Consider the following 12088-nt stretch of genomic DNA (forward strand, 5'->3'; position numbering starts at 1 on the left):
GCAAACTGACCTTCCCAGATCATGAAAGCACCAACTCAGGAAGATTAAACCATTAAGACAGGCCTGTGGCCTGTGCAGGCTTTCTTGCTTTTATGCTGTTGACAGTAGATGAAAGGCAAAAGCACGCAGATAAAGTGCGATCTCACAGCATTTGGCTTGGAGGAAAAAGTCACTCCTGATTTAAACTTTATGTTGGACACAAGCTTAGTGCAGAGATTCACCAGGTTTCTGCCATGATAGCTATCAATGCTTTAACATCTGCAGCTGAATGAATGTGTTGGGTGCACTTGGATCTTGGGAGTCCTGCTCATCGCTGGTGTGATGTTGGGAACTTAGTCCTTCCTATTATCACCATGCTTGAAATTTCAGCAGTTGGGTCCCGGTCTGGCCAACAGGTGGCAGCATGGTAGAAGCCAACATCAAATGATCTTGTTTGAACAAGACTTCACAAGTTTCTAAAAAGCAATTTTCTTCCTTCTTTCAACACTAAACCTGTTCAGTAGAGTTTCTCTAATATTAAGATGCCAATATAAAGTAATGGGGATTCAGGATGCAGCCCTCACAATCAAGCATGTGGCCCAGCCTACTTTTGAATACAAGCTTTTTTCCTGTGAGATTAAATAGTGCTCTGTAAAATCTGAGTTGCAGCTAAGTGTGGGAGCATCTATACCTGCAATTAGCATGTAGCAATAAACTCGGGTGCAGTTCACGCTGGAGTTTATTGCTCCTGGGCGCAGCGTTTACATGTGCACCTGGGACTGCAGCATGTTAAGTTGGAGTGGAGCAACCCCAGTGGGCAAGGTGTCTGGTGGGGTCAGCCTGCTGGCCCAGAGCTTTTCCCCGTGGCTCAACATGCAGAGGGGTTAGCCGAGGCACACGGGTACTACAGTGAGGGGCTCACTGACAGGTGGCCTCTGCACTATAGCACCCTCGTGCCCCAGCCACCCCATCACTGTCCACACATGTGTTTTGCTGCATGTAACTACTCTGCTGTAGGATAGTACTTGTTCCAGACAGCACTATCCTACAGCTGACTTAATTAGTTTACTGTGCCCTAACATAGGTGCATGTATAGACACTGATCCTTTACTGCGGAGCTAATTAGCCAGGTCTGCAGTAAAGTACGTGTGTAGGTGCACCCTATATGTCCAGGAATAGACAGTTGTACCTTGCCTCTCTGATTTTACTGTCTCAGTGCAGAATTGGCAAAGTCTTGCTGAAGGTAAGTGTGGGTTGGGTTTCCCAAAAGGTTGAGGTAGTAGGGACATGAGCGTTTGTAGCCTCCTGAAACAGCACTCTGCCAACAGGTTTCAGGGCCAAACTCTAAGCTTCTCCACAGTGCTGCATGTGTTAATTCATATGACTAACTGACTTGGTGAAGTTTGCTCATAGTCTGGAACCACCCTGGCCTGCAAACTGTTATCATCCACTCATCCTTGAACTTCTTGCAGATTACTGGTGTGACCCACTTTTCTCTGAGGGATGTGAGACCTGTTCAAAGTTGGAGCTGTTGTTCAACTACCCCTCTGCCAAAGGCTGCGGATTCTGCCTTGCGGACAGAAGCTTGTTGTCCTAAATTCCTTTTCTCAGGTGGAGAGAAGGTGCTCATGCATTTCATACAGGAGTCACCTGGTGCTTACGTTCCCTTGGAAAAAATTGTCAAGAGCCTTAGTATCTCTGCAAATGTGGAGGGTGTGAAACCTCAGGTGAGGCACTTAGTTCTTCTAATGGTGGAAACTGAGCTGTTAAAATGAAGGAATCGACTATGGTAAAAGTTCCCTTAACTTTACCTAGTAACATTTTAAGTGACCATAATGTTGTGCCAACACAGCAAACTAACTGTCCTTCTGTTTCCTGCATAAGGATTATCCTGTAAAGCCTTGTAAAGTAGGGTTTCTGACCACTGCAATCAGGAAAAGTCTCTTCAGCCTACGTATGCAAGAATATATCTGCTGCTAGCAGCAGTAACTTTTGTAACTTTTGGAGGTGGCAGTAGTCTTGCTGTAACTCAGACATACTGTTGCATGGTGCAGTCAGTAGCTGGCAGCACTGTTCTCAGCCTTTTCTGTTTATACGACAGATGTGTGCTGTCTTTTCTGGCTAACCCCTGCATCCTATGGCTTGAGTGCTCTTTGGCCTGTAACTCTGTTCTGGGTCTTCAAGCACCGTTTGAGTTGGCTTGCAGATGGAAGAGACCTCTGAACACTTTTAAAATGAATGCGGTACCTCAACACAGGCATTGGTAACTGACCCCGTTGAACAAGCAATTCATCTTCTGCCAGCACAGAACCTCAGTAAAGGGGTAATGGTAGGAGCTCTCTTCAATGATATTTTCCCAAGGTGAGTAGTTAGAGCCTGGGCTCCATATGAATTGGTTTACAGCCGAACAAGTTTATGGAAACAAGGTTCTTGTCCTTGGCTCATCTGCTCAGCAGGCCATTGGTTTGGAGGCTCTTTTGCTGCATGGGAGTCATGACTCTGTCACAGTCCAGTGGAAGTAGGGAACGTACTTTGCCCATGTGAATTATTGCAGGGAGGCCGAGCTCCAGCATTCCTGCAAGGCAGCCTGCTCTGGTTGATGGCATGGACTCTTCCTGTGCAGTAATCTTGGCATTTTGCAAGGTTGATATCTGTCTGAAAGAGGCCCTGGCTTTGCTCTCCCTTGAGAAAAAGCAATTTCTTTGCAAAACTAGGTCACAATCTTGGCAGCATCCTCTTATACACCCTCCTGATTCTGCTGGGTGCTGTATTTATAAACCAGCAAGGGCTGGAAAGGATGAGGAGACCAGACCCTTTGTAATCATATTGATATATTGTATTAAAGTAATTCCATCTTGTATCACCAAAAGGTGCCTCTGCCTGCACGGTGGCACCTAAGCAGATATGTGATCATTGATCAAAGATTAATTGAACTACCATGGACAAGTTGGTCTCACATTCACACCTCCCCACACCTGCCCACACCTCCAGTGGTCAGTGAACTCCAATAAAGCCTTAACAGACACTTGCCAATTATTTGTAGACTGGGGAGGAAGCAAAGCAATGACTATAGAAATCTCTTTGTCTGTGATGTTTATGTCGAGTAAGCGTGAAGTGGGCAGGATTAAGGTTCCTTTGCCATTTGCTTCTGCCTGCAAGGTCTGTTAATCATTCCTGATCTTTGAGGCACTGGATACTGCCTACTCTTGGCTTCATCCAGCCCCTTGTGTGTGTAGTAGGTAGTGGTTATGCTGAGGAACAGCCTTACAAAACAAGCCATGGCTGCAGATTAAAAGCAGTACTGTTGCAATAACATCTCATACGTGCCGAAGCAAGTTTTTTCTAAATTTAAAGAGGAGAGAAATAACAGCTTGTCATGAGCTTTCGTGCAGAAACTCTTCCTCCCACCCTACAACCTGCAGTATGTGTAAATAACAACTCACGGGCTCCCCATTAATCTCGCAAATGTCATTCTCTTAAACGAGGGGAAATATTTTCCATGTCATCCTCCTTAGATCCTTGCTTGCACAGTAATGGTTTTTAAAATATTTATATACCGCTTCTGAAGTTGGAGGGAATGCCATGAGACAATCAAACTTTGTGTGTCTGCTATTGAATGTAATGAAAACAATGGGGTAAATGGGGTAAAATGGGGGAAGAGAACAAAACACAGAAAGTAGCTGGTTTGCTACTCGGGAATCATTTTAAACTGGCTAACCTGGTTGCCTTTTCCATGACAGTTCTTGTGTGCAGTGCAGGGAAAAGCTGCTGCTAAATATGGGGTTTGCGGAGCAAAGGTTTGGGGTAACACTAAACGTGGAGAGCGGATATCAAAATTCAGGATCAGGCCTAGTGGTGGATCCCTTCCAAAGCGTAAGGATGGATGGCTAGTGTGGACTTGATGCTGATCTCTGCAGACCTCCCTTCTACTCTGGGATTCACTTCTCCACATGCCTGTAGGTGTAACTTGAAAGGGAACACATCCCCGAGCAGGAAGAAACCTTCAAAGACTTGGCACTAGCCTGACTCTTCTTCCCACAGTGCAAGTACTCCTGGCATTCCCACTGTTAGCTCACATCTCAGGGGCTCCTCAGACCCCCACTGAGGGTGTGGGGAGGGATGCATGTGCTGCTGCAGCCCAGGGCCCCCTTTTCTCACCTTTCATGGTAAAGAGGGTTGCCTGGTGGTGCCTCAGGGGCTGTTCTGTTTTTGCTTCTTCACTAAAAATGGCTGTGATAGGGCCTCCGTTGCTCCAGCCTCTCGTCCAAGATGAGACAGCTGGTTACAGCTCCCTCTGGCACTAAGCAGCAGTGCTGTGCCCTTCAAGGGGTTACCATGATAGTCTGCCATTCCCCTTTTGGCAACTATTGGGGTTTGCTGGAATTGGTACTAGTGCAGACGGTGAAGTAGTTAAGCAGCTGCAGCAAGGGTGGGGATAACCTGGCACCTTCCTCTGAGCTGCTTCTCAAACCCTTTGGTAGGGAGGAACCTGTGACCAGCCTCGGGTACCAGGAGTGGCAGCAGCTTGCCCAGAATGACAAATCTGCAGAAAACAGGGAGTAGCGAATCCTTGAGTTCCCGTTCCCTTTCTGGCTCCCAGAAAACACCCTCCTGTGCATTTCATTTCCTCATCTTGGGCACTACAGGGTATTCCTTCAGGCTCCCAACAGTCCTCATGCCAGCCTCTTTCTACTGCCTCTGCCTGGAGGACCTGGACAGCAAGATTCCCTGTCACCTCACTCCTAAATGTCTATAGGTCACTGAGCCAGTGCCAAAGTTGGATTTGCTTTGGGAATGGAGTGCACGGCAATGCAGTTCGTCTGTTAGTAAGCAGCTTTTGGGGGTTTCCATAGTATTAGCCTATTGCAGCAGGGCTTTTAAATTGCTAGTAATATTCCTACCATCCAGAATATAAGCTCAGGGTATAACCTGTTGAGATAAAAACCCTTTTGGTTGCAGATAACATGAGTGAAAGGAGGAAGCATCCAGCAGTATGCTACAAAGGCACTAGAGTTTTGCTTCCATCTAAAAATCTCAGCACACCTGACTGCTAAGCCAGCCTCTCGTGCCCTTTCACCGTCGGCAGCTGGCTGGGAATAATATACAATGGCTCCATTCACCTTCCCTCATTCTGTCCTGTGGCTTTGTAAGGTGAAACTCCCTGGAGGTGCTCTCATTGCTATCCCTGCCTTTTCCAGGGTGAACAACAGCCTTAGCATAGCAACATCCACAGAGCTCTTGGCTAATGGAGGAAGGTATTCTTAGGGTAAAAACGGACATCATCGCACCAAAGCAGATCAGCGGTGGTGGGACATGTTCTGCAATAACTGATCTGCTTTATTGGGCAACACACACATTGCCCCTTTTCCTGCGGGGGAACCCCTGCCTGATGTGGGAGAAGGAGCAATGTGGCCCCTTGCCTCGGGATTTCCTGGGTCCCTTGCTGCCCTGCTGGATCCTGTGCTGACCCATGCCTCATGTGGAGGCACAGGTCTGTATGGGGGCTGGCACAGGGCAGCGAGGCAGCATGGGAGGTGAGGAATCCCCAGGGCTCCAAGCCTCTTTGCAGGGACCTGTACATGCTTTCTCTGCTTAGGGGTGCACCCCAGGCAGCTTTGTAAATGGGGAAACACAAGCATGTGCTCTGGGGGCTTGATGGGCCCGATTCGACCTGGGGTTCACAGAATTGGGCCCTTCAAACCCTCAAAGCACTTATCAGGGTGGCAGGAGACTGGGCAGCTCTGGGCTGCCTACGCTCTGTCACTGCAGAACAAACAGACACCAGCCACAAGAAAGCAGCACAATTTATTAGTACCCTTTGTCGTGCCACATTGGGTAAGGACTATTTGTGCAGCATTTGTGCCGCCATAACAATTTTTATTGTTATGCGGCATCTGTTTCTATTCTTCAGTTCACAGAGGTACCAATGGGGTTAAGACAATGTTGAGGTTTGTGTGGGATTGTAAAAGCAGGGTGTGCTCGCTTGTCTGCAATGCTTGGTTGTGTTGGCACAGACACAGGCTGACAGATGGAAAGATTCTTCTGCAGGTGGGAGGCTTAATAAACTTGCCTGAAAAATAAAGAAGTAACTTCCATGTGCTTGGAACAAAACCTTCCCAGACATGTCTTAATCATCCCAGTAACTATGGCATGTGCCAGAATTGCTAATGGCACATTTCTGCAAAATTGTTATGCTCTGAAGTAATTAAACTGTCAAGCAGACCAACTCCCACCTGACCTCAGTGTGCTTCTCAAGCGCTTCCTTTGGTTTGGTACATGGATAATGTTGTTTCTGGTCTGAATTAGTTAATGCTAAGTGGCTGCTGGTACTGCATAGCAACCAAATGAGTCTTTGGAGAGGCAGATTCCTGCCATACCCCTTCTAAGCCCTTTAATGGTATAAGTAAAGAATCTCGAAGCACCAATGCAGCCAGAGTGGTGACCTCCTGTGTTTGTTACCGCTGCCTGCAATAAAGTTGCCCTACTGTAATCATAGCCCCATTTTGCATGATAGCCCAATTGCTGACCAATGTGAATAAAGGCCACTATTGTAACTACAGCGATGCACCTTGCTATGATTGCTTATGGCAGCACATAGCGTACATGGAAGTAAGAATCCTCTGAATATGAGGCCTCTGACAAGGGTAAAGTCTAATGCTTCAGCTCCAGTACTTGTATTTTTCTTTTGCTAGGCTTCTGTACAAAACAGGAGCCAGTGCCTACGTTTGTAAGTATAACCCACTCACTGCAGAGTGTCTCTCTTCTGTGCACAGCTCCTATCAGTGATGAAGTATGTAGGAGAAATGGTAGACCCTACACCACCACAGGTGCTGTGAGTCACAGATGAGCTCTCCTCCTTTAGAGCTTGCAAGTAAATGAATTGATGCGTTGGATCTGATCATTAGCTTACAGACAAAATTCACATTGCCAGGTAAAGCTAACGCACACGCTTATCTCCTCAAGGATTCATTCAGTGCCAATAAACTAACCTGTCAAATAGCAGAGTACTTCCATGAAACACTTATCCCCTGAGAGTATAGGTGAAGCTGCTACTGGGAATCTCTTCATTTCCTTCCATAGTCCTTCATGATTTAATGAAGTACGAGGGTGTTTATGCTTCCTCCATTTTAACTCAATGGCTTTAAATGTTAAGACTGTTCCAAGCAGTTTGAGAGATCATGGCAGTTTATTTGGTTAATAAAGCTTGCTTACTACATGGACACTTCAACATGAAAAATAGAAACTTTAACAATACTGACATTGGACATGTAACAGTCACATAAAATTAGAATTTAGTTAATCAAAGCTTTTTTTTAGTTATGTGTTAAGTAGAGTGGAAATGAATCAACAGTTTGCTTTGATATCTGATATGCTAAGCATTACCAAATGCTATTAAAAAGAATTAAGAACTTGCTTTCCAGTGGTATATATGCCAAAAATAAATATTTTTGGAAAAAAATGCTTGCATCCTACATAAAGGATCAAAATACTTCAGATACCCTTAAATTAGAACATTCATTAAAGAAAGCAATCTGAAATTGCCTCTATAGATAAATGCCTGAGTAATTGGCTGCAGTGTGATTTATTTATTTATTTATAAAAAATTAACAAGATGTACATTTTCAAAGTGTAAATATTTAAAAGTAGCTTATGGCAAAATTAAAAGGCACGGAATTAATTTTGTTCTCGGGTAAGTATTTTGCTGTTTACATTAAGCAACAAAGTCTGTTCTGCTAAAATATCCCAAATATATACTCTTAATGCAAGAATATGTCTCCTCTTAAATATATTTCTGAATGAGGTACCCACGGTAGTCTGAATATGGCAATAGACTTTAGACTTTTAATTATGATTTCGTTTTCTAGCAACCTCTATATCACTTTGTTAAGATAATGTTAAACTTGCTCATTTGAGCAAAATAACTCAAGTGCAAAACAAGGGGTTCAGCGTGGCTTATAAGTCAGCAGCCGGTAAGCATTTTAACATACAGATCACCTTGTAAAATATCAAGACAAATTACAACCTCTTACAACAAAGCAGTCATCAAGGTGCAAATGGACAGTGTTACACAGACAGCAAGTAAGTTTATCTATCTCTACCCTGAATTTGGGAGAAGTGCACCAGAAACTGAATCAGAATATTGGAAAATAGCGAGCTCAGTGAACAGTCTCAGACAGGCTTACCGAACCTCCCAAGGCTAATTTGAGTGTAGGACATACTAAAATGAATACTCTTTGCTGAAAAATAGATCTACTTTTTTTGTTTAAATAGCTAGTCTTTGTAACCCTGATGTGGTATCTTAATAACAGTCAGGATGTCGCTGGAAACAGTCATTTCTCTCCTGGAGTGTACTGTCACTCTCAATGCAGCCCAGCTGTCAATGCTGAGAAGCCTGCACACATTCCAGCCGAACCACGGAAGCCCGACAGCCGTGGGCTTTTCAAATTCTGACCACAGTAGCTGCACCATTAACCTTGGCTGTGACTGAACAGAGGAAACATCAGGCACATCATTGGCGAGAACTGTTCAGTCTGTAGCCAGACCAGTTGAATTTTGTTTTGTGTTGTAGACTGTGCGTCTAAGCATTATCTTCAGCACAAGTGTTCTCTTTGGCTACCAGACTCTGCATTTCTCGGCAGGGTGCATGGTGGTGCCCTTTTTACAGTGGAATGCCTCAGAGAAGGCTTCAAAGTTTTGCAAAGATCCCATCACCCTGAACAAAGAGAAAGAAAAATGTTTTATTTGCATTCAGGTAGGAGAGAGAGTCCAAAGGAAGGGCAGTAATAAAGCCTGTACTTAAGTGGATCAGAGCCAGATGTCTGCAATAAGGCCACAAACTGCAGATAATCAGTAAGAGATGGTCTCTGCCTCGGTGTCTAAGGCTAGGAACTTGCCATTAGCTGTGTGGAGCCTGATTGCAGCTCCACTGGGTTCAGTGGGTCCCTCTGTACCCTGGATCATTGCAGGATTGAGACCTCAAGCAAGAAGCAACATTTGGTTTGCTGTCTCAGTGGCTTGAGTAAAGCTAGGACCGAGACCAGATCTGCAGGGGAAATGGAGTGAGGTGCCAAGGCAATTCTTTAGCAAGGATTTGAGTAGAATTTATAGCACTGGGAGCTTATGGAAGCCTCTCATCCAGACTGTGCTCAGGATGAGGTTGGCTCCATGTTGGTACCATGCAGGAAGGAAGTTTATGCTACCATTATTGCACTACCTGTTCCATAAAGTATAAGCATCTCCCTCTGGTGCTTGCAAGGAGCAGGTATCCAGTGTGTAAGCAATACTACTGTGTGCATTCCCACTACAGTCCCCGCTCCTGCTGTCAGCCTGCATGGGTCAACACTTGGGCTTGCATGCGTCTCCCAGTGAAATGCAGGGAGTTCCCGGCAGATTTGTAATTTCCTCTTTGTTACCTCCTTTACTTCCACGATTCCTCCTTACATCTGGGCACCTGCCCTGCCACTGCTGCCTCTAGGGCACATAAAGCCAGCATCTCCAATCTTCATTAAAATGGTGAATTTACTATCAAGGACTACATCTGGGGGCTAACTGGAGAAAAAGTAACATGGGCGTTGCAGTTTGATTTCTGGCTGAATAAAAGAGAAGGCCTAAGATGGGGCACAGTCCATTGTGCAACAGCATTATAAGCTCTGATGGGCCCTAGATGTGTATGCCTTACAGGAGCAGCCTAATTCTCTGAGCTGGGTAAAAGACCATGTTTCTTTTCAGGAGCGTCAGAGGTGGTAGGATTCTCCATAGAGCCAATTAGTTTTATTGTGCTTAATCACTAGAACATGGCCCCTTCTTCCAGTATGCTGCAATGATGGGCTGGATCAAAAGATAAGTCCATCTAAGTTATTAAAACCTACCTGTACTTCAAAGGGCTGTGGACATCTGTCTTAATGGACTGGCTGGCATATTCTGGCCTGTAGGAACCACACCATACCTAGAGAAGGAAGAGGATTAACCACCCATGGGCCAACATGTAGCTAAACTGGTGCAAGCAATTGCAACTTGAGTGGCTCGGGTGCACCTAATTGTACTAGGGTGGGGATTGCAACTTGGAATGCAAAGAGCCCAGAATGGCTTTTGCTGCTTACATGTATATTATACATTAGTCATCACACTCCAGATGATGTAAATTAAATGCCTTTTGCAGGAGTGGTTGCTATTTCTCCTGAACACCTCTCCCTTTCCCCGGATTAGTTCTAAACGATTTTTTCTAAGAACCATCCTACCTTTTCACTACAAACTCAGTTTGAGTTATTTTCTACCTTGGGCCGAGAAGGAGGTGGAAGAGAGTATGAGTTCCTACTAGCCTGTTCAGGGATAGCTTCAGCTTCTTGGACCTAGGATCTGTTGCTTTAGACTAGATGTTTTGGCTCTTGAATGATGATATTGCATCATCATGTCTCAAAGGCAGCAATTTCACTTCTGAGATTCCCACCAAAAATCACTAAGTAACTCTCTGGTAGGCTTTTTTGTCCTCTCTGCTGTAACAATCAAGCCCTCCTATGCCTTTGTTCTGAGGGACACCCTGTTGACAAGTGTTGTCAGTAAGTGGCAGCTTCCTACCGGAAGTGAGGCCTGTGGACCAGTGTTTTTTGTGTCCAAAAGCTTTAGCAATTCATCATGTGATTTCTATGTCTCATGGAACAGAGGAAGAATCAAGAGGTTCCTACCTGGGCGAAGTTCACAAAGAAAAGCTGTTTATGAGTCAGATTAAGCCCAGGCAATTTTGGCTCCTTCCCTTCTCGTTCCAACCATTTTAAATAGGCCTAAAAAAGGACCAGAGGTTCATTTAGCAAAAAGCCTACTCATTCAAACATGCTGAATACTTTGAACCTCCTTGTTCACACAGCCAGAACATTCTCATTCCCCTTCTGTTTCCCCTTGGGCACTTTCACAGTCAGTTGTATTACAAAGGAACAATTTATAAGGAACCTTTCATCTTAGGGCGTTTCACAGACTTTGCTTTTTGTACATCAGCTCAGTAGCAGCTTTACATGCCATGTGCAAAATGGAGTCATCACTGTGCTGGACCAGTGGGTAGCAGGCTACAAGACTCTTTAGGAAACCAGAAAAATACCAGATCCAAGTGAATATGCAGGTGGAATTGAAGGTTGCAGCACGTAATTATCTAACTGCATGTTTGGGTAGAATCTGGGTTAACAGCTCTGCTCTTGTCAAACATGACCTGTTACAGTGATCATGAATAATCAGGAGCTTTGGTCTGAGTTTTTTCAGGAAGATGGCACTCTACCCCCTCTTCCCGTCTCCCCCCTCCTCCCTTGCACACAGCTCCAGCTGTTGTTTCACTGTACAGTCCTCAGCAAACAAGAAGGATAAATGTGGGGCACTGCTACTGAAAAGTCCTTATTAAAGTACATCTGATAATGTGCACGGCATCAATGTAGACATCTTGAACTGCACACCATTGATTGTGATGTGAAATGCTAGGATAGTGGCAATGTGCCTTAGATGACCTCTGTATGAACACAGAGCTGAAAGGGAGGCAGAGAGTTAAATCTCCTCCATGCATCTATACTGATAATTTCTGTCTCTTCTGATAAATGCTTATAAAATAGCAGATAATAACCTGGCACAAAGTTAAATCCATTACCTGTTACTATTACATGTTAATTGGCCAATTTTCTTTTTTTAGGTCTATTGACATAATGGAGACAAGCTAATGAGTTTCATGCAAGTTAATTCTGAACACTGTATTACCTTATCTTCACCCTCACTTTGATAATACCTCCAAAAAACTTTTAAGGCACAATTAAGTGTGGAAATACACTTATTCCATGCCATAAAATTACAGAATATAGAGCAGTAATGGCTCCCATGCACAGTCTCCCATGTTTACAGCAAATTCCAGAGTAAAGGAAATGGTACATTTTAGTGGCATCCACAGTAGTCAATCCACTTGTACTTTTGAATGTCAGAGTTACACACGTGTGTCAAACCACACTCCTTCCTGTCCCAGGTTCTAGGGACAGAAGTATATCCCATACCACAACAGCCCAAAAATGTTTTATGCGAATGCTTACATTTCACACCTGGACAGAGGAGCAGCATCTGCATTGGTGAATATGGCATTCTGATT

The 12088-nt window shown here is 44.6% G+C and overlaps 1 protein-coding gene across 3 annotated transcripts in view; it reads right to left on the reverse strand.

Annotated features, from left to right (window-relative positions):
* Positions 1–7128: 7128 nt before the first annotated feature.
* The window catches only part of MMEL1 (membrane metalloendopeptidase like 1), an 82415-nt gene continuing 77455 nt past the window's right edge, over positions 7129–12088 (reverse strand). For all 3 annotated transcript variants that reach the window (XM_090023770.1, XM_090023769.1, XM_090023768.1), the window contains exons 21-23: positions 10662–10757; positions 9849–9925; positions 7129–8692 (exon numbers count right to left, since the gene is read on the reverse strand). In XM_090023770.1, coding sequence (XP_089879896.1) covers positions 8593–8692; positions 9849–9925; positions 10662–10757 — 273 coding nt within the window. In that variant the 3' untranslated portion in view covers positions 7129–8592. The remainder of the gene's footprint in view (positions 8693–9848; positions 9926–10661; positions 10758–12088) is intronic.

This window comes from Crocodylus siamensis, chromosome 12, assembly GCF_052110815.1.
Source record: "Crocodylus siamensis isolate JL-2025a chromosome 12, ASM5211081v1, whole genome shotgun sequence".
NCBI classification, from domain to species: Eukaryota; Metazoa; Chordata; order Crocodylia; family Crocodylidae; genus Crocodylus; species Crocodylus siamensis.